Source organism: Gekko japonicus, unplaced genomic scaffold (genome assembly GCF_001447785.1).
Source record: "Gekko japonicus isolate JY-2015 unplaced genomic scaffold, Gekko_japonicus_V1.1 scaffold1132, whole genome shotgun sequence".
Taxonomy (NCBI): domain Eukaryota; kingdom Metazoa; phylum Chordata; class Lepidosauria; order Squamata; family Gekkonidae; genus Gekko; species Gekko japonicus.
This window is the reverse complement of record NW_015170310.1, coordinates 461,461-484,333: the sequence shown is the minus strand read 5'-3', so window position 1 is coordinate 484,333 and position 22,873 is coordinate 461,461. Positions and strand designations below refer to the sequence as shown.

Below are 22,873 nucleotides of genomic sequence, written 5' to 3'. Positions count from 1 at the left end.
TGCGTGGAGGGGAGAAAATTTGGGGGGGGGGGTATTCCCCCGCCAGCCCCTCTAAGCCATGGCCTTTGAAATTGGCTCTTTTAAAGAAATCTTCCGTTTCAGAGTCAGTTGCTAGGGGTTTTTCTTTTCCTGTTCAAAGGTGGTTAGATGTTTAAGTTCAGTTACAAGGTATTAATTTAAGATCACAAAAAAAACCAAGACTGCCGGCTGAATTAGGTAGCCCACGATTTAATTTACTGAATTTAGCATTAAGTGGTGGTCAGTGACACAGCAACCCCCCAAAAAACCAGGGGCAGCTTCAGATAAAAACTAACTCGCACAGAGCGAGCATCCACTGGAATCAATGGTTCTCTCAAGGCTGGAACACCGCTTCTGTAAGCTGGGCTTTGGCTCAATGTGACTCAGGGTGGCTTTGGACATTATGGAAAGACCACTGCGAAGAGAACGTTCCATTCATATCTTCAGTGCTAAGTTGCTGGACCTTCCTGCCACACTGGAATTAGAACTTAAGAATCACCCTCTTTTCTCTGCCCCGATGGGGTCCAGCGTGCAAGCTGCTGACACAATTGGAGCATATGAGGAGTGGGCGAGAGTGTGCTAAAGATGCAGAAGCCATTTTTTGGCTGGCGGTACGTCTTCGATAATTGTCTCGAAGCCATCAGCAGTGAGTTCTGCAAAGAGGGACCTGGCTTTGGCTCATCCCGCAATAATTTAAAAAAAAGGTTTTAAAGGATGACTGAAAACAAGGGGGAGGGTCCTACCTCTCCCTCTATCACTCCGCTGAGCAAAGTTTGAAGCCTTCCCGCAATCTACAGAGACTCCCGCCATCTTCCGTTGGAGGAAAAAGCCTCTTAAGTTGGTGGAAAGCTCCTTCGGCTGAAGGAAGGTTCCTTGGAAGGATGGCCAGACCCATCCCAGTATTCACAGGTTGGGGACAAAGAGTTTGCTCTGAGTAGACAAGTAGCCACATTTAAATGACCCTAAAAATGATCGTCCTGATCTAGGTGGACACATGAACTTCCTGAACAGGCATGCTACCTCATTCATTCCGGTAGTAAGTAGGGGCAAACAAGCACACATTAAGGAAGGCAAACATTTTTTTTTGCTTTCTCCACATAAATGAGCAGGGTAGTCAAGCGGGCAGGGCAGGGAAGATCCATCCAGGAATTAACAGTACCTGTGCCTCACGATGATTGCTAGTCTAGAGCTCAGAATTAGATTATGTTAAATTCATCCCAGATACAGGACTAGCTAGGTTAGCCTCCCTGACCCTGTAAGTGTGTATTAACTGGGGGAAATCTCAGTCTCACTTCTTGCACAATGGATGTTCCTCCACAATTATCTACAGCTGGTTGAATGGTCCATTTCATCATCACAACAGAGACGTTTTTGAGACAGTGACACTTTCCTGTGGAAGCCTTTGAGTCCCTGGGGTTGCTAGTGCTACACAGTGACAATTGGGGGTCCACAGGGTGGGTTGCCCCACATCTTCCCAGTGGGCCCATTCCCATGACCCCAACCCACCATGGACCAACAGGAGGTTTATTTTTTCAAGGTATTACCAAAATTGGAGACATACTGATGTATTGCTGTGTCAAGGGGGGGGGGGTATGGCTCTAGAGAATCTGCTTAACATGCAGAAGGTCCCAGGTTCAATCCCCAGAATCTCCATTTTAAAAAGTACCAGGTAGTAGGTGATGTGAAAGACTAGGTAGACTGGGAACCTGGGCAGCTGCCACCAGTCTTAGCAGACAATAATGACCTTGATGGACCAATGGTCTGAGTCAGTATAAGGGAGGTTCATGTGTGCTCATTAACGTTAAAAACTTTTTTAAAAATTACCCAGTTATGGGGGGGGGGAGGAATTGCCACTATGGGGGAGATTGAGGAAGGGAAAATGCTGCAGATGTGGGCAAGACTGGGAAAATCTGTATTTTCCTACCCATGTGGCATACCCGCTTTGCTGCACTGTAACAAAGCAGGTTTGGGAAGGAATGTAGAAAAGATAAGTAAAAGCTGGGTGGTCTCTGAAAGCACCGTGATGTCGAAGGGAAGTGGACCCCCCCTTCGCTTCCCAGTGGCTTAAGCCAGACTAATAATCCAAGCGTAAGTGACCAGAATAAGAGTAGCTGTGCTTCCAGCTCTAGGAAAATTCTGAATCCTAGTAACCTGACATCTAGGAAAGCATGATATTCTGAACTTTCGCGAGTTATGTTCCTCCTGCATTGTAGGTATGACCCCAAAGCTTTAGGCTCTTAGCCTGAGGCCTGTTGCTTTTAGCCTGTAGTAGGGTTACCAGGTCTTATCTGGCTGCTGGGGGTGTCCCTCTCTGTGCCTGGGACTTTTAACCATAGAGTTTTTCCTTAAATGCTAGAGTGTCCCCCGTGCAATGTGCCCTGCACGATGGCATCACCTCTGGTGACGTCATTGTGCTGGGCACATTGGCGTGGATAGGATTTTTTGGGGGGGACTCCCCCTGCTGGCCGGCTGGGTGGCGGTGGATTGAGCCCCCCGAAAGTGGATAAACCCCCACCCCTGTCGGGGGAATGGCAACCTTGTCCTGTAGCCATGAGGGAGCAAAGAAATAGATCTAGGACCAGCTATGGAGCTGCGCTGTATAAACTTTTTCTTTGTCAAAATTGTTTTTTCTGTGTGTGTGTGTGTTTTTGTAAGCCATTTCCAGTCTCCACGGAGAGAACTGTAGGATATAAATGCCTAAATAAATAAAACAAGTACATCTGTCTGTTTAACAGCGAACCTTGTTTCCACCTAGCCGTTTAACCTTGTCGCAAACTTCACAGGATCTTTTTTTGGATGTGGGCAGATGTAAAACCAGGTATTCCGCGACCCACAACTAGATGCAATTCTATGCTATTGTTTAGTACTCTTTTAAAAAATCCTGCCCTTCCTCCAAGGAGGAGAAGGGTGTGTGTGTGGGTTCCCCCCTGCTCCATTTTATCCACACAGTAACGTTGGGAGGTAGATTAAGCTGAGTATGGCCCTTTCCACACTTGGACCTCACCCCAGGTTTTCTCCATGTTCGACTCACAGCTATTTACCTTGCTGTTATCTCTGTTTATCTGTTGCTTTCTGCACTAATTTTGTCCCGCTCCAGTTGGCTTGCCTGCCCCGGGTTATAAACTCTGCATTGTGAACAGTAAACCCGGGTTTAATGTCCTAGGTACGGCGGGAAAGGGGCAGGGAGGATTGAAACCGAATTAAAAATTCTACACTTAAATCTGAACTGGGGCCACTCTGGATCGAGGGAAAGCCTGTGGCAAAACGGGATCCATATACCACAGGGCAACGGCAGGCTGAACCCAGGTTGACCACAATGTAATGCAGAATTGACCAAAAAGAAAAGAAAGAAAAGGGATAAAAAGAGGGGTGAACTCAAGTGTAGTGCAGAATAGCTGGTAGGAAACAAGAGTTGAACCAGGATTAAAGATCTAGTACAGAAAGAGCCTACGTCCCAACGTCACCCAGCAAGCTTCATGGCAGAGTGAGAACCTGAACCTGGGTCTCTCAGTTCCTAGGATGACACTCGCAACACATGTAAACAACTAGTTCAGTCCAATAAAACTTTGATGAGATAAGAACGAAAACAACTTACCTCATTTTGTGCCGGTTTTCAAAAATGATATTGCATTATTTATGTGTTTATTGGTATTTGGGCGGGGATTTGCCTCTAGCACATTTGGCATAGTGCCCTTGCTGTTCTTCTTGGTACCGCTCTCCCAATTCTTTGCCCACACTGTCCTCAGCCTCCAATGTCCACACTGCGACTTCGTTCTTTTGGCTGAGGTCACCCATGTGATACTGCTGACAGTGTCACGACACTACACCCAACACAACGAGATTACAGACGCTTGACCAAAACCACATGGGTTTCTCAGTCCAATCAGATTTAAGCAGCAGTAGGATGCTAGGCCAGGACTGGGAAGGCCCAGATTTCCAATCTTTTTTGGCCTGAAATTTACTGAGTAATCTAGTACAAAGTTTGAGACTGGTGGCACCTTTAAGACCAACAAAGTTTAATTCTGGACACCAGTTTTTGTGTGCACGCACACTTCTTTGGATACCTGAAGGACACCTGTGTGATCCAGGGTCAGTCAGCCTCTCTCGGCCTTCCTCACAGGGTTGAGTCAAGGATTAAGTTGAGGAGAATGATGCATGGACTGCTTGAAGCAAAGGAGGGACCAAAAAATGTCCTCAATAAATAAATAAATAAGGGCAAAGAAAAGGGGGGGAGAATGGTGCTGAGAGGAAGCAGCGATCCTAGGAACAAAACGACACATCCAGGGCTCTTTTTGTAGAAAAAGCCCAGCAGGAACTCATTAGCATAATAGGCCACACCCAAATTAGGCCACACCCCTGACAGCACTGTTCATTAGCACATTAGGCCACACCCCCATGTTACCAGAAGTGTGGTCATCCAGCCACACCTACCTTTTGCTTCTTATTCTACCTTGTTTGTTGTCAAAACCCGGGGTTGTTTTTTTTTTTTGGTAGCAGGAACTCCTTTGCATGTTAGGCCACACACCCCGAATGTAGCCAATCCTAATGAGTTTCTGCTGTTGGGTGTGTCCTAATATGCTAATGAGTTCCTGCTGGGTGTGGCCAACTTGGGAGCCAGCCGGAACTCCGTTCCTGTGCGTTCCTGCCCAAAAATAGCCCTGGACACATCTGTTTGTCGAGGTGAACGTATTTGTTCAGCCTCAATTTGAAAATGTGGCATAGTCGTGGACGGAACATTTAACATTCTGCCTGTTTTAACAGTGACATCCTAAACAGAGTTAAGCCCACTGAGACCAACGTATTTAGAAGGACGTAGAGAAGAGAAAGAGTCCAGTAAAACCTTAAAGACTAACAAAATTTACGGCAGGGTGTGAGCTCTTGTGAGTCACTGCTCGCTGCTTCACTCTCAATCAGTTGAATCAATATGACTTACCAGGGCTATTTTGGGGCAGGAACGCACAGGAACCAAGTTCCGGCTGGCTCCCAAGTTGGCCACACCCAGCAGGAACTCATTAGCATAATAGGCCACACCCAACAGCAGAAACTCATTAGGATTGGCTACATTAGGGGTGTGTGGCCTAACATGCAAAGGAGTTCCTGATACAAAAAAACCCCTGGGTATTGACAACAAACAAGGTAAACAGAATAACAAGCAAAAGGTGGGTGTGGCTGGATAACCACACTTCTGGTAACATGGGGGTGTGGCCCAATATGGTAATGAGTTCCTGCTGTTGGGTGTGGCCTATTATGCTAATAAGTTCCTGCTGGGCTTTTTCTACAAAAAGAGCCCTGCGACTTACCATCTTTGTGTACTTACTAAGCATTTTTTGAGGGAGGGATGGATTAAGGGAATGTTTGGGGAGGCACCTGCCTGCTTAAGTGGGTCTGCTTCTGCATGAACACAAGAAATATGGTCTGTAGATCTGATGCCCTCCTTCATTATTTATTTCATTTATTTATTGAAACCATTTATTAGCTGCTTCACAGCCTCGCGGAGCTCGCGTTGGCTTTCAGTACAGAAAAAATACATAAAATGGAATGTGTAAAATACATTCTAAAAGAACAAAATTTGAAATCACAATCTAGGACCGCTAGTAACTTAAGCTAACGTGGTCCTCAATAAAACCGTCTTCAGCTGTATCCTAAAGGTAAAAAAAATAAAAGAGCCAGGTTGTTCAATAATTGTGGGGCTGCCACTGAAAAGGCCCTCTCTTGTAACTACCAAACGAGCTTCTGGAGGCTTCGCTTCAAGGAGGATGTGGACAGAATGGAGTGGCTGCAGAAGAGAGTGACGAGGATGGATCGGGGGCCTGGAGACCAAGCCCTACGAGGAATGTGGACAGAATGGAGTGGCGGAAGAGAGTGATGAGGATGGATCGGGGGCCTGGAGACCAAGCCCTACGAGGAAAGGCTGAGGGACTTGGGAATGTCAGAGTTGTGTAACAGTGGAATCAGCTGCCTCGGGAGGTGCTGAGGTTCCCCTCCCTGGCAGTCTTTAAGCCGCGGCTAGAGAAGCACTTGTCAGGGATGCTCTAGGCTGATTCTGCATTGAGGGGGGGGGGTTGGACTAGGTGGCCTGTCTGGCCCCTTCCGACTCTTGTGATTCTAGGATTCTCTGACAGTCAGGAGGGCCCCTCCTTGTGATCTTAATTCCTGGGCAGGAACATGTGGGAGCTGACAGTCTATCGTAGAGGATCGTGGCCATGTGGTTCTGTGGTTTTAACATGACCTGCTAAGCATGTATAAATCTAACCCTATTAAGCAGAACGAAGAGGAGCTTGATAGGTTTAATGGACAACCCTCTCATGATTAACATAGAACCCCCACCCCGGCTTGGTAACTGTCTCAACGGTGAAGAGTCAAGTACCACACAGTGGTCGAATCTGCATTTGCATTTTTAAATTAGTTTCGTGCTTCTGTGATGCCGTCTTTCTCTATGCTTGTTTGAATGTTGTTTGGAGAAGATTCATTTAAAGCAGTGTGGAGACGCCGCAATTACAATGGAGCCGCCACGAGAGGGCGATTATCATATGCGGACGTGCAAAAGTGTGCTAGCACAGTTGAAGTGTGAAAACGAAAGCAAATGTAGACAGTTTTTTTTTAAGACGGAGTCAGAAGGCTGGGACACCGGTGGGAAAGACAAATGCAGATTTGACCAGTAACTGCGCAGTACAACCTCATACGTTCAGGACGGTCTGCACTGAGAATCTGCGGAATGTAATGTGTGACTTTCCAAGTACCATCCTGAGCAGAGTTTTAATTCTGGCTGAGGCTGCACTGTTAGATTCCCCCTCCCAAACAAGATAACTTTCCAGGAGCTGTAGGGATGTAACACGGGTAAATCAAAAGGAAATAAAATGTTTGTTACAAACTAGTTTTGCACCCCAAACTAAATGAAAGGGCGCACAAGATGGAAGAATGTTTTGACCTATAGTAGATGTTATGTATTGATCCAAGACAGTACCGGGTACTGACTGAGCTTGAGTTACCTGAACTATGGGCCACTAGGACTCTGGAATGGACCTGTGGATTTAGGGTTGCACTGTAAATAGCCAATCACGGGATGTGTATGTGTGTGTGGGGTTTTTTTTTGGTGTGCATGAATATAAGCAGGGCCCAGCCCTGCAGATTTTGTCTTAGAGTTAACTGAAATCACTAAATAAACTATGAGCTGATCACTAAACGTGTCTTGAACCCAGTATATTATAGTAGAAAAGATAACAGCCCCATGACTTGGAGGTCGTATGTGTGCGTTTATGTTATTTGTGCCAAAATCAGGATTGGCAGAGAACAGTTTTAATGCTTTTTTGTGCATCTAACCATATTAAAGGCCCTCGGGAATTTGCATTTTGTTTCTGGCATCTTAGACTGAACTAATGCAGATTTGGGGCAATTGTGTAGCAATACCAGGGCGTACCAATAGTGTATCTAATGCCATTCTGGCTCATTTTGAGAGCAGGCACTAACAACTTTCGAAAAGTGTGTGCGTCTCGGGTTTCTCTTAGTCTGCTGCCATTTTTGAAACTTGGTTTAAATTTAAATAAATAAAGGAACAAAGCACTGCACGTTCCACTCAATTTCTTCTAAACATTACTATTGTTATTGCGACGACTTTTAAAAGGTTTCCAAATGAAGCAAATCTAAATACACAGAGGCTGGAGCACGTTGTCATTATAGAACTGATGCGTGAAACTTACAGCCAGCCGAGGGTTATTACTATTACTATTATTTTTTTAAGTTTCAATCTTCTTGCTTCTGTGGCCAATGAGCAAAATGAAAAAAAGAAAAGAAAAAGAAGAACGCTTTACAGTGAAACAGATTGTTTGCTTTATGGAAATCAATTTTGGGCATGTAAAACAACTCTTGCCTTGTTATTGCTGTTATTATTATATTGCTTGTCTCTGTGCCTACCTGGTACGAATATCAAGTCAAGTCTACATTAACATTTTAATTGAACGGGAGAACAGTCTGGTGCAGACGTACGGCTGGCGCCCTGCAAACTCTGGCTTGCGAATAAGATCCAGGCTTGGGAATGGACTCCTTTCCATCATTTGACAGAGTTAATTCTTTCCTCCATTCCCTTGTTTATTTTTGTTGTTGTTCAGTGGCACAGTTGAGGCCGACTCTTTGCGACCCCTGTGGACCACATCACGTCAAGCCCTCCTGTCTTCTGCCGTCCTCCGGAGTTTGCTCAATTTCATGTTCGTTGCATCAATGACACTGTCTAACCACCTCATCCTTTGCCGTCCCCTTCTTCTTTGACCTTCAGTCTTTCCCAGAGTCAGGGTCTTCTCCAGTGAGTGCTCCCTTCTCATTGGGTGGCCAAAGTATTTGAGCTTCAGCTTCAGTATCTGGCCTTCCAGGGAACAATCAGGGTTGATTTCTTTTAGGATTGACTGATTTGATCTCCTTGCAGTCCAGGAGACTTTCAAGAGTCTTCTCCAGCACCATAATTCGAAAGCATCTATTCTTCGGCACACGGCCTTCCTTAACATGATTTAAATACATGTTGCCCCAGTGCTAATCACGAGAAACGCTAAGCAAGTTCTTTTGTGACAAGGGCTGCATTAAAATCGTCCTGGTGAAAAACAGTGTGGCGCAGTGGTCAGAGTGTCAGACTAGGATCTGGGGGACCCAGGTTCGAATTCCCACTCTGCCGTGGAAGCTTGCTGGGTGAATTCGGGCCGGTCACACTCTCTCGGCCTAACCTACCTCCCAGGGTTGTTGTGAGGATAAAACGGAGGAGGAAAGAACAATGTTGAAATCCATTTGGATCCCTTTTTGGGAGAAAGACAGGGTTTAAAATTATAAAGAAACAAAAAGAGGGATTTCTGTGACTAGCATTACCACAATTATCAATGCTGCAGAGTTGGTACTAAACTATGAGTAGGGCCAACAAGGGAAAGGGGGAGGTTCTTCCAGAGAGGGGCGGTGTCTGATGCGAGCCCTCAGTTTGCAAACTGTTTTATTGGAAGCCAGTGAACCACCTGCACTGGCCCCAAATGAAAGAAACGTCTGCCTAAACGCAAAATTACTATTACATTAAGTCACAAATTTTCCTTCAAACGTATTTTTATATAGTCTGGTCCTTTCATTTTATCACTAAAATCTACAGCCCTGGATACAGGAGAAGCTAGTGCATTGAATCCTACAAATGAACCAACCGAAAGCGTTTGCCAGGTTTACCTCTTCCTCTTGTGCTCCTGTGAAGAGGAGCTCCGGGAAGACCCTCAGGAGGAAAGCAGGAAGCGGTGTGGGATGGAAAACTGAGGCGGAAATTGGCGAAAACCTCTCCACTTGCGGGCCCCCCTCCACAAGCTGAGCATGAGCTTGCGCTCGGGTGAGGTAGGGGCGCCTTCCGTCGGCGGCCCCCATATGCACTGCATCCCTCTTCAACCGTGAGTGTCTTCAGACCCTGAGGAGCATTTTCTCAAGGCGAGCAGGGGGATTTAGAGGGGCAGGAGAAGGGGGTGCGAGGTCCATCCCACAAACTGTTTCCCATTCACAGTTCATAAAATCCAACAAAATGCATTTATAACACTTAATGGCATAGCTCAGCAATATCATCGTTATTGCTTTTTTAAAATTAAAATTATTTACTAAGGGCATTGTGCTCATTTGGATTCCCCCCCCCAAAGGCAGAACAAAAACAACCGATGACATTTTGACTGTTTTAGACACAACAGGGTTCTGCGGTCATCACTGAGGAAACGACAATTAAGGAGGATTCAAAGGAAACAACGTTCTATAAAGCATTCTAGACAAATAGGTGTAGAAGTAAAATGGTAAATAGTCTACAGTACCTCTGCTAGACTCCATATTGAGGCTGTGCACTAAAATCAAAGAGGCCCAGATTTACCATCAGTCATCCGTCTTTAAAACATTACTCATCACAAGCAGATCAAAAAAGGTTCACCAGTATTTACCCCCTCACCAGCAGCAATTGGACACCCTCGTCATCACCGTGAGTCCCCTGATGTGGCAGTACCCAAGTTACCTAGATGGAGAGTTGCCAGGTCCCCACAGCCACCCGCAGGGCAGAGGAAGGGTAGGGTTGCCAGCTCCGGATTGGGAAACTTGGGGATGGAGCCTGGGGAGGACAGGGATCTCAGTGGGCTTCCAGGTTGGGAAATACCTCGAGATTTTGGGGATGGAGCCTGAGGAGGGAGGGGAAGGACTTCAGTGGAGTATAATGCCATAAAGTCCAGCTTCGAAAGTGGCCATTTTCTCCAGGTGAATTGATCTCTGTTGTAATCCCAGGGAATCTCAGGCCACTAACTGGAGGCTGGCAACCCTAGGTAGAATGCCATAGACTCCACCCTCCAAACCAGTCATTTTCTCCAGGGGAACTGATCTCTTTCATCTGGAGATGAGGATCCCCACGTCCCACCGTAAAGCTGGCATCCCTACCTAGATTAATAGTTCTCTGTCTCCCAAGTTCTCCTTTCTGCCTGGGCTCTAAAACCTCCTTGGGCACCTGGTGTTTATTCACATATGGAAACAAATCTTTGCTTTTTAAGTACCAAGAGCATACACTCATCTGGCCCTTACTCAATTGCTTGATTTAAGACCCTTGTTTTTTGTAATGGGCCCTCTTATGTAAGGTTTTTTTTGGGGGGGGGGACTACGAATGAATAGCGCTTTTGTGGTGTGGCTTATGGAATGCATTCCCATCCCTTCCCAAATGTGAACACTGAAACTGAGGCATGAAAAGAACTAGCAGCATGTAAAATGGAAAGAAAAAAAGTGTGGGGGGGGAATTGCTAAGACACAGTTTATGCATTTACCACAATTTCAACCCAGTGGTGAAGAACTGAGAAATGTTGCACTTAGAAAATCTTACAAGTAAAGCCAAGCAGTAATGCCCGTCTTCATAGAAAGGTAAAAATGGAGTTGATTGCCTTCTTCCATCATCCTAAATCCATTCCCCTTTTAAAATCCCACCAAAGGGAAATGTCTGTTGAGCATGGTCGTGGCAGGCGTATCTTTCCCTGAGATTTCTGCCTCAACCATAAAGAAGCCAATTGTTTCCAGAAAGAAACATTTTTGTGAAAAGGGTCAGTATAAGCAGGGCTATTTTTGGGCAGGAACGCACAGGAATGGAGTTCCGGTTGGCTCCCAAGTTGGCCACACCCAGCAGGGACTCATTAGCATAATAGGCCACACCCAATAGCAGGAACTCATTAGGATTGGCTACATTAGGGGTGTGTGGCCTAACATGCAAAGGAGTTCCTGCTCCAAAAAAAGCCCTGGGTTTTGACAACAAACAAGGTAAACTGAATAAGAAGCAAAAGGTGGGTGTGGCTGGATGACCACACTTCTGGTAACACGAGGGTGTGGCCTAATATGCTAATGAGTTCCTGCTGTTGGGTGTGGCCTATTATGCTAATGAGTTCCTGCTGGGCTTTTTCTACCAAAAAAAGCCCTGAGTATAAGGACCATATTCTGAGGCACTTAGAATCATAGAACAGAATCCCAGAATCCCAGAGTGGGAAGGGGCCATCCAGGTCATCTAGTCTGACCCCCTGCTCAATGCAGGGTCAGCCTAGAGCATCCCTGAGACGTGTTTGTCCAGCCGCTGCTTCAAGACTGCCAGGGAGGGGGAGCTCACCACCTCCGCAGGCAGCTGACTCTTAGGTCCTTTCCGCACTAGACCTCTGTCCCCGAACTTACATTCTACCCGACACACGAGTTCACCCCGTAATTATCTCGGGGTATTTTTTGTTTCCACATTACATTGAAGTCACCCCGGTTTCGCCCCACACTTGTCCTTGGATAAACGGATGCCGTTGGGTCCTTTCCGCACTTGGATCTCCATCCCTGGTTTTGTCAGAGTTCAACTCGTGACACAGAACCTTGCATTTATCCCTGGTTATAACAGCATCCATTTATCCCGGGACAAGTGTGGGGCAAAACCGGGGTGACCGCAGTGTAATGTGAAAACAAAAAAAATACCCCGAGATAATTACAAGGATGAGCTTGAGTGTAGTGTAGACAGGGTTGAACCAGCATTTAATGTCTAGTGCGGAAAGGACCGTTATAACCATGAATAAATGCAAGGTATCGTGTCGCAAGTTGAGCTCTGATAAAACCAGGGATGAGATCCGAGTGTGGAAAGGACCTTACTGTAAAAATGTTTTTCCTCAGATCCAGCTAGAAAATCTTACAAGTAAAGCCAAGCAGTAATGCCCGTCTTCATAGAAAGGTAAAAATGGAGTTGATTGCCTTCTTCCATCATCCTAAATCCATTCCCCTTTTAAAATCCCACCAAAGGGAAATGTCTGTTGAGCATGGTCGTGGCAGGCGTATCTTTCCCTGAGATTTCTGCCTCAACCATAAAGAAGCCAATTGTTTCCAGAAAGAAACATTTTTGTGAAAAGGGTCAGTATAAGCAGGGCTATTTTTGGGCAGGAACGCACAGGAATGGAGTTCCGGTTGGCTCCCAAGTTGGCCACACCCAGCAGGGACTCATTAGCATAATAGGCCACACCCAATAGCAGGAACTCATTAGGATTGGCTACATTAGGGGTGTGTGGCCTAACATGCAAAGGAGTTCCTGCTCCAAAAAAAGCCCTGGGTTTTGACAACAAACAAGGTAAACTGAATAAGAAGCAAAAGGTGGGTGTGGCTGGATGACCACACTTCTGGTAACACGAGGGTGTGGCCTAATATGCTAATGAGTTCCTGCTGTTGGGTGTGGCCTATTATGCTAATGAGTTCCTGCTGGGCTTTTTCTACCAAAAAAAGCCCTGAGTATAAGGACCATATTCTGAGGCACTTAGAATCATAGAACAGAATCCCAGAATCCCAGAGTGGGAAGGGGCCATCCAGGTCATCTAGTCTGACCCCCTGCTCAATGCAGGGTCAGCCTAGAGCATCCCTGAGACGTGTTTGTCCAGCCGCTGCTTCAAGACTGCCAGGGAGGGGGAGCTCACCACCTCCGCAGGCAGCTGACTCTTAGGTCCTTTCCGCACTAGACCTCTGTCCCCGAACTTACATTCTACCCGACACACGAGTTCACCCCGTAATTATCTCGGGGTATTTTTTGTTTCCACATTACATTGAAGTCACCCCGGTTTCGCCCCACACTTGTCCTTGGATAAACGGATGCCGTTGGGTCCTTTCCGCACTTGGATCTCCATCCCTGGTTTTGTCAGAGTTCAACTCGTGACACAGAACCTTGCATTTATCCCTGGTTATAACAGCATCCATTTATCCCGGGACAAGTGTGGGGCAAAACCGGGTTGACCGCAATGTAATGTGGAAACAAATAAATGCCCCGAGATAATTACAAGGATGAGCTTGAGTGTAGTGTAGACAGGGTTGAAACAGGATTTAATGTCTAGTGCGGAAAGGACCGTTATAACCATGAATGAATGCAAGGTATCGTGTCGCAAGTTGAGCTCTGATAAAACCAGGGATGAGATCCGAGTGTGGAAAGGACCTTACTGTAAAAATGTTTTTCCTCAGATCCAGCCGGTACCTTCCTGCCCTTAATTTAAACCCATTCTTGCGAGTCCTCTTCTCTGCTGCCCACAGGAACAGCTCCCTGCCCTGTGCTTGAATCAGAGAACATACGCCTGATCAGGGGTCATTCCGTAGAAAAAGAGGTGCAGGAGCTCATTAGCATAACTCATTTGCATGTGCCACACCCCATGGCATCACCGGAAGTGTGTCAGAAGGCAACACCCACCGCTCAGGCTCCACTGGACTGTTTTGGATTGCTAGCTATTGGGGGGGGGGAGTGTGCAGATCTGCCCTCGCAGAGGAGGGAGAGCTTGTACCTGAATAAAACTTGGTCTTAAAGGTGCCACTGGCCGGTTTCGATTGGGGTGGCCCGACTGAGGGCTGCTGGGAGCAGGGGGTGGGGCTTGTTGCATGTGCCCGCCCCCTGGGCTCCTTACTGCCGGAGCTCTGCTCCTGTGCGCTCCCGCGGGAAATGTCCCCTGCGCCTGATCGACACACATTTTTCCTCCCCCTTCTTGGATGCTTAAAGCTGATTTTCTTGGTGAAACGAATGCATTTGGATCTGCCAGAGCCATACATTTAACTAAAACCCACAGATGACTTCTCGTGGACACGTGTAGGCCTCCACTGTGCTGTGAGAGATCAAAATGTCAGCCTATAAGGACAAGTAGAGATGCCACTTCTGAGGTACCTGGAGATTTCTGGGGCGGAGCCTGGGGAGGGTGAGGTTTAGGGGAGGGGAGAGACCCCTTCAAGTTACAATGCCACAGAGCCCACCCCTCACAGCTGCTATTTTCTCCAGGTGAAGTGATCTCTGGGAGATTTCCATCCACCACCTGGAGGTTGGCAACCCTAGGTTCGGGTGATGTATCGCAAGGCCTCACCGTGCCTTGGTGTTGGGAACCCCCTGGAAATTTGGGGGTGGAGCCTGTGGAGGGCACGGACCTCAGTGGGGTACAATGCCACATGGAGCCCACCCTCCAAAGCATCCATTTTCTCCAGGGGGAAAGATCTCTGTAGTATGTAGATGAGCTGTAATTCTGGGGGATCCCCAGGTCCCACCTGGAGGCGGGCATCCCTACCGCGCCTCCACTCCATACACACAGCTGCTTAGGGGAACAATCCCCTGCCCTGACCGAATGTGGGGAGTGGGGAGCAAGGCCATTCTCTAGGGCTGCCAAGTCCCCCCGGGGGGCGGAAAACCCCCCTGCCCTAGAGGCTCGTTCCCCGACGCCGGGGAATCGGGCCCCGGGGGGAACCCCGCCCCAGCGTGCCCGTCAAAGGGAAGTGACGTTACATGCTGGGGGCGGGGCCATGGACATACAAGGGAGAACTCTATGGTTTCCCCTTGTATGGTCGTGGCCCCGCCCCCAGTGTGCCCGGCATCATGACGTCACTTCCCTGTGACGTGCATGCGGCGTGCGCGCGCTTTGCGCGCGCATGTGCCAGAATCCAGACAGGAGTCCCCCGCCGGCAAAGTAGGTGCCACTTGGCAACCCTACCATTCTCAGAAACAATTTGAGGAGGAGTCATTTAGATATCACTTTAGACTAGGGCTGCCAGCCTCTAGGTGGGACCTGGAGATAATCCAGAGTTGCTACTGATCCATCATCTGGAGGAAATGGGCACCTTGGAGGGTGGACTGCACAGCGATAAACTCCCTCCCTGCCCAAACCCTGCCCTCACCAGGGCCCACCCCCAAATATCTATGAATCTGCCAACTCAAGAGCTGGCAAGCCTACAACTCATTGGAAGCTTGGGTCGGGTACATTTTTTAAAAAATCAGTTAATTAGGATTTTGGGGGCAAACACCAGTTTGGCGTCGTGGTTAAGTGCGTGGGCTCTAATCTGGGAGAATCAGGTTTGATTCCCCACTCCTCCACTTGCAGCTGCTGGATGGCCTTGGGTCGGTCATACCTCACCGTGCCTTGGTGTTGGAAAACCCCTGGAAATTTGGGGGTGGAGCCTGTGGAGGGCAGGGACCTCAGTGGGGTACGATGCCACATGGAGTCCACCCTCCAAAGCATCCGTTTTCTCCAGGGGGAAAGATCTCTGTAGTATGTAGATGAGCTGTAATTCCGGGGGATCCCCAGGTCCCACCTGGAGGCTGGAATCCCTACCGCGCCTCCACTCCATACGCACAGCCCCAGGGTGCTTGCTGTGGGGAGGGGGAGGAGTTTGTAAGCCGCTCTGAGACTCTGAGTGAAGGGTGGGGTATAAATCCAATCTCTTCTCTTCTTCTTCTTTTCCCCACAGAGGGGAGGGAAGTGTGCCCCATCACACTCATATGACACAAAAGAACGGGAGGATCTCTACACTTCACTGAGCCTGCCTCGGCAGGAAGGGCGGGATACAAATTGAATTAAATAATAAATAAAGAAATAAAGTCATCAGCAGCAGACCCATCTTCCTGTCTCTATTTCATACAATTGACTTTTCCATTACTTGATACTCTAGTGTTGCTCCTCAGCTACATTTGTGTCTCCCAGAAATTTAATTGATTGATTGACTGATTGATTTCTATCTCATCCTACCCTGCAAGGGGGCTTAGGGAGGCTCACAGCATATGAATATAACAATTTAAAAAGGTAAAACGTAATACACTAAATTTAAATTCGGTGCTATACATACATCAGCAGATGGCGATACTCCACTTTAAATACTTTAAGAGGCTTTAACCCATGCATGGGCCCTCAGATGTACTAGTTTTTGCCGGGGATGAATTCCCTCCAATTAATATATGAGAGTACCTGTGCAGAGCACGGTAAATAGAATGGGTGAGTAAGGTGGAGTGTGTGTGGTCTAGGCTTGCCAAGTCCCCCGCCCCAGAGGCCCGTTCCCCGCCGCCGGCGAATCGGGCCCCGGGGGAACCCCACCCCCACGTGCATGTCACCCGGAAGTGACGTGACCACGGTGGGCACGCTGGGGGCGGGGCCACGGTCATCCGAGGGAAAACTCTATGGTGAGATGTGTGCAGCGCGCACGCACTCCAGCCGCCAATTAGGAGTCCCCCGCTGCAGCTAAAAAAACACTTGGAAACCCTAGTGTGGTCTCATACGGTGTCTACCGCCTCAACCAAAGGCCTGACTGCACAGTGCTGTTTTACAGGCCCTGCGGAATGGTTGTAGGTCCTGCCGGGCTCTGATCTCAGTTGGAGGGCTGTTCCACTAGGCCGGAGCCAGAGCAGAAAACGCTCTGGCTGTGGTTGTGGCTGAGTGGACATCCTTTGGGCCGGGGGTCACCAATAGACGTTGATCGGAGGAGCACAAAGCTCTTCAGGGGACATAGTGGGAGAGACGGTCCTGCAGATATTTCCCGACAGCCCTAAACCCCATCCGGTCCTGTCCAGTCCCACCGCCTACCCCAGGGTCGGCGGACCTATCTTTCAGGGGTTCCCCGATCTCACACGAGAGAGAAGGGGGACAGGAGAGCCAGGGAAACCCCCGTGCACTCCCCCGACAGCGGAGACAGCCGGCGGGGCCCCAGCATCTACCTGACAGCAGTGGATGGGGAGCGGATGTGGACTTTGTACACCGGAGGCCCCAGGTTCGATCCTGGAGTGACACAAAATCTAAGGTATCGAGGGAGAGGCAAGCCCTCGATAGCTTCACCAGTCGCTGACGGTCAGAGTAGGCAGTTGGTTGCTACGTGAACGAATGGGATGGACTGGAGTAAGGTGGCTACATGAAGTCATCTTCACCCTCTGTTCACAAGCACCCACGGGCAAGATGGGGACAGAATGCTTGACACAGGGTTGCCAGCCTCCAGGTTGGAACTACAACTGATCTCCAAGCTGGAGAGATCCGTTCCCTAGGATAAAATAGCTGCTTTGGAGGGTGGAGTCGATGGCATTATACCCTGATGAGGTCCCTCCTCTCCCTAGGTGTTGCCAGCCTCCAGGTGGTGGCTGGAGATCTCCTGGGATCACAACTGAGCTCCAGGGGACAGACATCAACTCACCGGGAGGAAATGGGCACTCTGGAAGGTGGACTCTATGGCATTACACCCCACTGAAGTCCCTCCCCTCCCCAAATCCTGTAGTCTTCAGGCATCTCCAACATCTCCAGGTACTTCCCTCCCCCCAACCCCACGCTCCCGAGTCTCCACCCTCTAATCCCCAGGAATTTCCCAAAGGGGAGGTGGCAACCAATGTTCCCTCTAAGCTGTGGAATCTTGTGAGCAGAAATTCTACTTTGTGAGCCACTGGCATTAAAGCTGTGAGCGAGCGATTGGGCTCCTGCATAAATTAGCCTGCTCTGGAGCCATCCCTTCCTGAGCTAAGACAAAAAACTGTGAGCTGGAGGCTAAAAACTGTGAGCTGGCTCACACTAACTCAGCTTAGAGGGAACACTGGTGGCAACCCTATCTGGACTCGATGAGGACTTTGGTTTGATCCTCTGTTCTTCAGACAATGCAAATATAACGCGCAGAAACAATGCATTTAAGCAGAAGTGTTGTGGCAAAGAGTGCGAGATACGTTTTCAGTGAGTGTGAGCCTACCCGTCCTACTTCACTAAGTGCAGAGGCTTCCTCTGGGAGAAAAGACTGACACTTGTCCTGGACGATGGCTTGCTGTAGTGGTTAAGTGCGCGGACTCTAATCTGGGAGAACCGGTTTGATTCCCCACTCCTCCACTTGCACCTGCTGATGTGACCTTGGGCAAGCCATAGTTCTGATAAGAGCTGTTGTTGAAAAAGAGCAGTTTCTGTCAAGAGCTCTCTCAGCCCCACCTCCCTCACAGGGTGTCTGTTGTGGGGAGGGGAAGGGAAAGGAGATTGTAAACTGCTCTGAGACTCCGAGTGAAGGGCCGGGTATAATTCCAATCTCCTCTCCTCTTCTTCTCCCACTGGAGGAAGTTTATGCACTTGGCTGAGCGGCTGGTAGCATTGAACCCACTGGGTTGAATCCAGCCGCCTTCTCCACTGAACCTCGCCCAATTCCCTGCTATTCTATAGCCCCTGTCTCACATGACTTTTGCACATGCAGGCCCACGATCCCTGGCCTAGTCTTTTTGGGGGGGATTATCAGAGAGGACTCCTCCTTACTTTTCCATTTACAGAAAACCGGGTTGGATCCAAACCATTTTGCCATAATGCACCATTTTCATACATCCTCGTTTGCTGCTTCCCTTGACGGAGCAAGAGGTTCTGAGCAGAGAGATGATGATGATGAAGAAGAAGAAGAAGAAGAAGAAGAAGAAGAAGAAGAAGAAGAAGAAGAAGAAGAAGAAGAAGAAGAAGAAGAAGAAGAAGAAGAAGAGATTGGATTTATACCCCGCCCTTCACTACCAAAAGGTGTCTCAGAGCGGCTTACAAACTCCTTTCCCTTCCCCTCCCCACAACAGACACCCTGTGAGGCAGGTGGGGCTGAGAGAGCTCTTCACAGAGACTGCTCTTTTTCAAGAACTGCTCTTATCAGAGCTACGGCTTGCCCAAGGTCATCCAGCCATAGGTGGGGCTGAGAGAGCTCTTCACAGAGACTGCTCTTTTTCAAGAACAGCCCTTATCAGAACTATGGCTTGCCCAAGGTCATCCAGCCAGGTGCAAGTGGAGGAGTGGGGAATCAAACCCGGTTCTCCCAGATTAGAGTACGCGCACTTAACCACTACACCAGACTGGCTCTCAGTTTCAACGCACGCTTGAGAGGCTGGTTCGTCGACTGTCAAAAGTGTATCTTGCTGTCCTCCAAATACCTGGGGCGGCTAACACAATGCCAGTGCGGCAAAAAGAATTAATTAATTAAAACCCTAGAACCCTCTTTCCCAGGAGGTAGTCTAGAAGGCAAGGAGGCTGCAAAGGCGGACTGCTTATAAAATGTGGGAAGCTTCCCCGAGCCTACAGAACAGGGCAGGACATAAACTGAATCGTGAGACACCTGAAACAGCCGCAGCTCTGAGCACTCATTTAACATACCGAAGGAGGCCTGACAGTTTTATGGCCATTAATAATATGTGCTGTTATGCCCATTAAGATAGGACTAATCAAATCTCATGCTTCAAGGTACAAGCCACAGGATTTTTTTTAAAAAAATCCACACTCCCTCACTCAGGCATATTAAACACCTCAACGTCTACATTACCTCATCTCTTCCTCTGAAGTGGAAAGTTTTTAGATCTCACCACAAGCGTGTCACTGGAACAAATGGCCTAGTGTTGCGCTACAATGGGCTTTTCCCTCTGCTGTTTTACGAAACCCACCTTGGAATGGAAATTCCCCTCTGCACTGCATGCCGCTTTCGCTTCCTTTGATCATCGGCAGGGCTCTTTTTGTAGAAAAAGCCCAGCAGGAACTCATTAGCATAACAGGCCACACCCAACAGCAGAAACTCATTAGCATATCAGGCCACACCCCCATGTTACCAGAAGTGTGGTTATCCAGCCACACCCACCTTTTGCTTGTTATTCTGTTTACCTTGTTTGTGGTCAAAACCCAGGGCCTTTTTTTGTAGCAGGAACTCCTTTGCATGTTAGGCCACACCCCTGATGTAGCCAACCCTAATGAGTTTCTGCTGTTGGGTGTGGCCTATTATGCAAATGAGTTCCTGCTGGGTGTGGCCAACTTGGGAGCCAGCCGGAACTCCGTTCCTGCCCAAAAAGAGCCCTGACATTGGGTTTTATAGTATTGCCTGCATAGATTTACGGCCGTTTAGGGGTGACTTTGCAGTCAGCACGGTGTCGCCCCGACGTATTTGAATGTGGTTTTGAACTGCACTTTCCCCTCCCGGTTGAGGAAATGGGGAGCGAATGCTAGATGCGGAATCGCCCGATGGGTACAACCCCCACAGAACAAGTGAGACTTTTATCCTCAGCCCAAAATCCCTGTTTGGAGATGGGTCATAAAAGCCTGGGAGCCAAGTAAAAACCCGTGGGTGAGAGCTGAAGGACGGAAGAACTGGGATTGCCTTAGGTACAGCTCTATCCCAGTCCTGGTCAATGTTCCCTCTAAGTTGTGGAGTCTTGTGAGCAAGAATTCTACTTTGTGAGCTACTTGGCGTTGAAGTTGTGAGCGAGCGATTGGGCTACTGCATAAATTCATTCGCTCTGGAGCCGCCATCCTTCCTGAGCGAAGGCAAAAACGTTTGAGCCGGAGGCTAAAAAACTGTGAGCTGGCTCACACCAGCTCAGCTTAGAGGGAACACCGGTCCTGGTCATGCTACTACCATGGGGTGCCTCTCTTTGTCTTAACCTGGGAGCTGCCGACCCCTCCTCTCTCCCTCCCTTTGTCCTCTCACTCTCTGCACATGGCCTTCCATAGAGACACACGTGGCTCTGCAGGTCTCTCCTGTGGATACAAGGTCCTCATACTCCCACAGACACGATGCCGGATAAGGTGGCCACGAAGCTCTATGGTCTTTTGGCTTCAAAACGATAAATTTTGCCCCCCAAACCAGAGTGTCACACGTAACGGGGCTGACGTGATGACGGCACTTCCGGGTGACATCATCACGTCGGGGATGTCATCGGACGATGTCCCTATTTGGGCGTGGGGGTTTCCCCCGCCGGCCAGCAGCCCCCCAAAGCAGGGGAACCCCCACCGGGACCCGGCAACCCTACTACAGGGTGCAAAAAAGGAAGCTCGCTGGAAAACAAAAAAAGTCCCTTGATGCAACTGCCTTATGTCACTCCTATTCCCGTGTTAATACCTGATCCCAGTAGGCCAAACGCATCCCACTCTGGGGGTGAGCGATCAATTCCCTCACTCCTGCTCAGCTTCAAGGAATGACCCCCTTTCTGCTTCGTGCAGGGCCTTATATGCTCTCTGTCCAGGCCCCACCTCCTCACCAGTGATTGGCTCCAGTGTTCCCTCTAAGCTGAGTTAGTGTGAGCTAGCTCACAGTTTTTTAGCCTCCGGCTCACACATTTTTGTCTTAGCTCAGGAAGGAGGGCTCCAGAGCAACCTAATTTAGGCAGTAGCCAAATCGCTTGTTCACAACTTTAACGCCAAGTAGCTCATAAATTAGAATTTTTGCTCACAGAACTCCACAGCTTAGAGGGAGCCTTGATTGGCTCCTGCTTTCCCCTCCATTTCCCCCCAGCCCAATCATAAGGCTCAGGGGGGAGCTTGGGAACTGTAGCCCTACTGGAAAATATACACAAAGGCCTCAGGCCTGTGGGGTGGAGAGGCTTCATTACGGCCTACAGGCTGTTCCTTCTTTAGCCTTCCGTGTCGGATCATGACATTAGCATAAGGACTAGGTTGGATTAGATCCTTCCTTCCTATTGTGTTTGCGTATTTAATTTGCAGTTAGGGCTAGGGTTGCCAAGTTGTTTTCGAGCCGGAGCGGGGGGCTCCCGGCTGGCGGCTGGAGTGTGTGTGCACGCGCTCTGCGCACGCGGCCCGATCCACCGGCGGCAGGGAACGGGCCTCTGGGCCGGGGGTTTTCCCGCCCCCCGGGGGGACTTGGCAAGCCTAGTTAGGGCTGTCAGCTCTGGATCGGGAATTTCCTGGATATTTGGGGTGTGGAGTCTGGGAAACAGGGTTGCCAGATCCAGGTTGGGAAACGCCTGGAGATTTTTGGGGGTGGAGCCTGAGGAGGGCGGGGTTTGGGGGATGGGAAGAGCTTCGGTGGGGTGTAATCCCATGGAGTCCCACCTTCCAAAGTGGCCATTTTCTCCAGGGGAACTGGAGAGCAGTTGTAATCCCAGGAGATCTCTAGCCACCATCTGGAGGTTGGCGACCCAGCTTGGGAAGAACCTCTGGATGCCAAAGAGTCCACCCTCCAGTGTAGTAGTTTTCTCCAGAGGAACTGATCTCTGCCATCTGGAGATAAATTGTAATTCTGGGAGACCTTCAGTCCGCACTTGGAGGTTGGCAACTCAACTTGCAGGCACTCTTTTATACGGGGGGAAACATTCAAAACTAGGTTCTCCCACCCTCAGTCCCTTCGAGCGCCCAATTCACTGCATGTGTGCAGACCGGAATTCAGCCTACGTGGGCAGCAGGGGAGCCTCGCCGGGCTCCAGGAGCCGTCCGAAGATGCGCGCGGGTGCAAAGCGCGTGCGCGCCAGCAGCACGTCACCGGACGAGACGCGCGACGTTCGACCACGTTGAAGGCGTGGCCCCGATTGTTGGAGGGAAAACCATAGAGTTTTCCCTCCGACAATCGGGGCCACGCCCCCAATGTGATTGACGTGGTTGCGTCACCTCTGGTGACGCAGCCACGCTACACTTCGGGGGGCGGAGTTCCCTGGGGCCCAATTCCGCGGCGGCGGAAATCGGGCCTCCGAAGCGGGAGTTTAACCGCCCACCGCCCCCACTTGGCAGCCCTATGTGGGTCAGACATTAGATGCACACAGCAAAATCTGACCAGGCTCTTAAAACAGTTTCCACCTGTGCATTTTCCTAGAAGGATTTTAAGATCGTTGATGTGACCAAGGGCCAAGGCCAAA

The 22,873-nt window shown here is 49.1% G+C and overlaps 1 protein-coding gene across 4 annotated transcripts in view; it reads right to left on the bottom strand.

Moving 5' to 3' along the window:
- CELF2 (CUGBP, Elav-like family member 2) overlaps window positions 1-22,873 on the bottom strand; it is a 468,221-nt gene that overhangs the window by 75,482 nt on the left and 369,866 nt on the right. The window contains exon 6 of one of the 4 annotated variants that reach the window (XM_015417989.1): window positions 9,822-9,851. The exons of the other annotated variants lie outside the window; for them this stretch is intronic. Within the exon in view, the coding sequence (XP_015273475.1) occupies window positions 9,822-9,851 (30 nt within the window). The remainder of the gene's footprint in view (window positions 1-9,821; window positions 9,852-22,873) is intronic. 4 annotated transcript variants of the gene reach the window in all.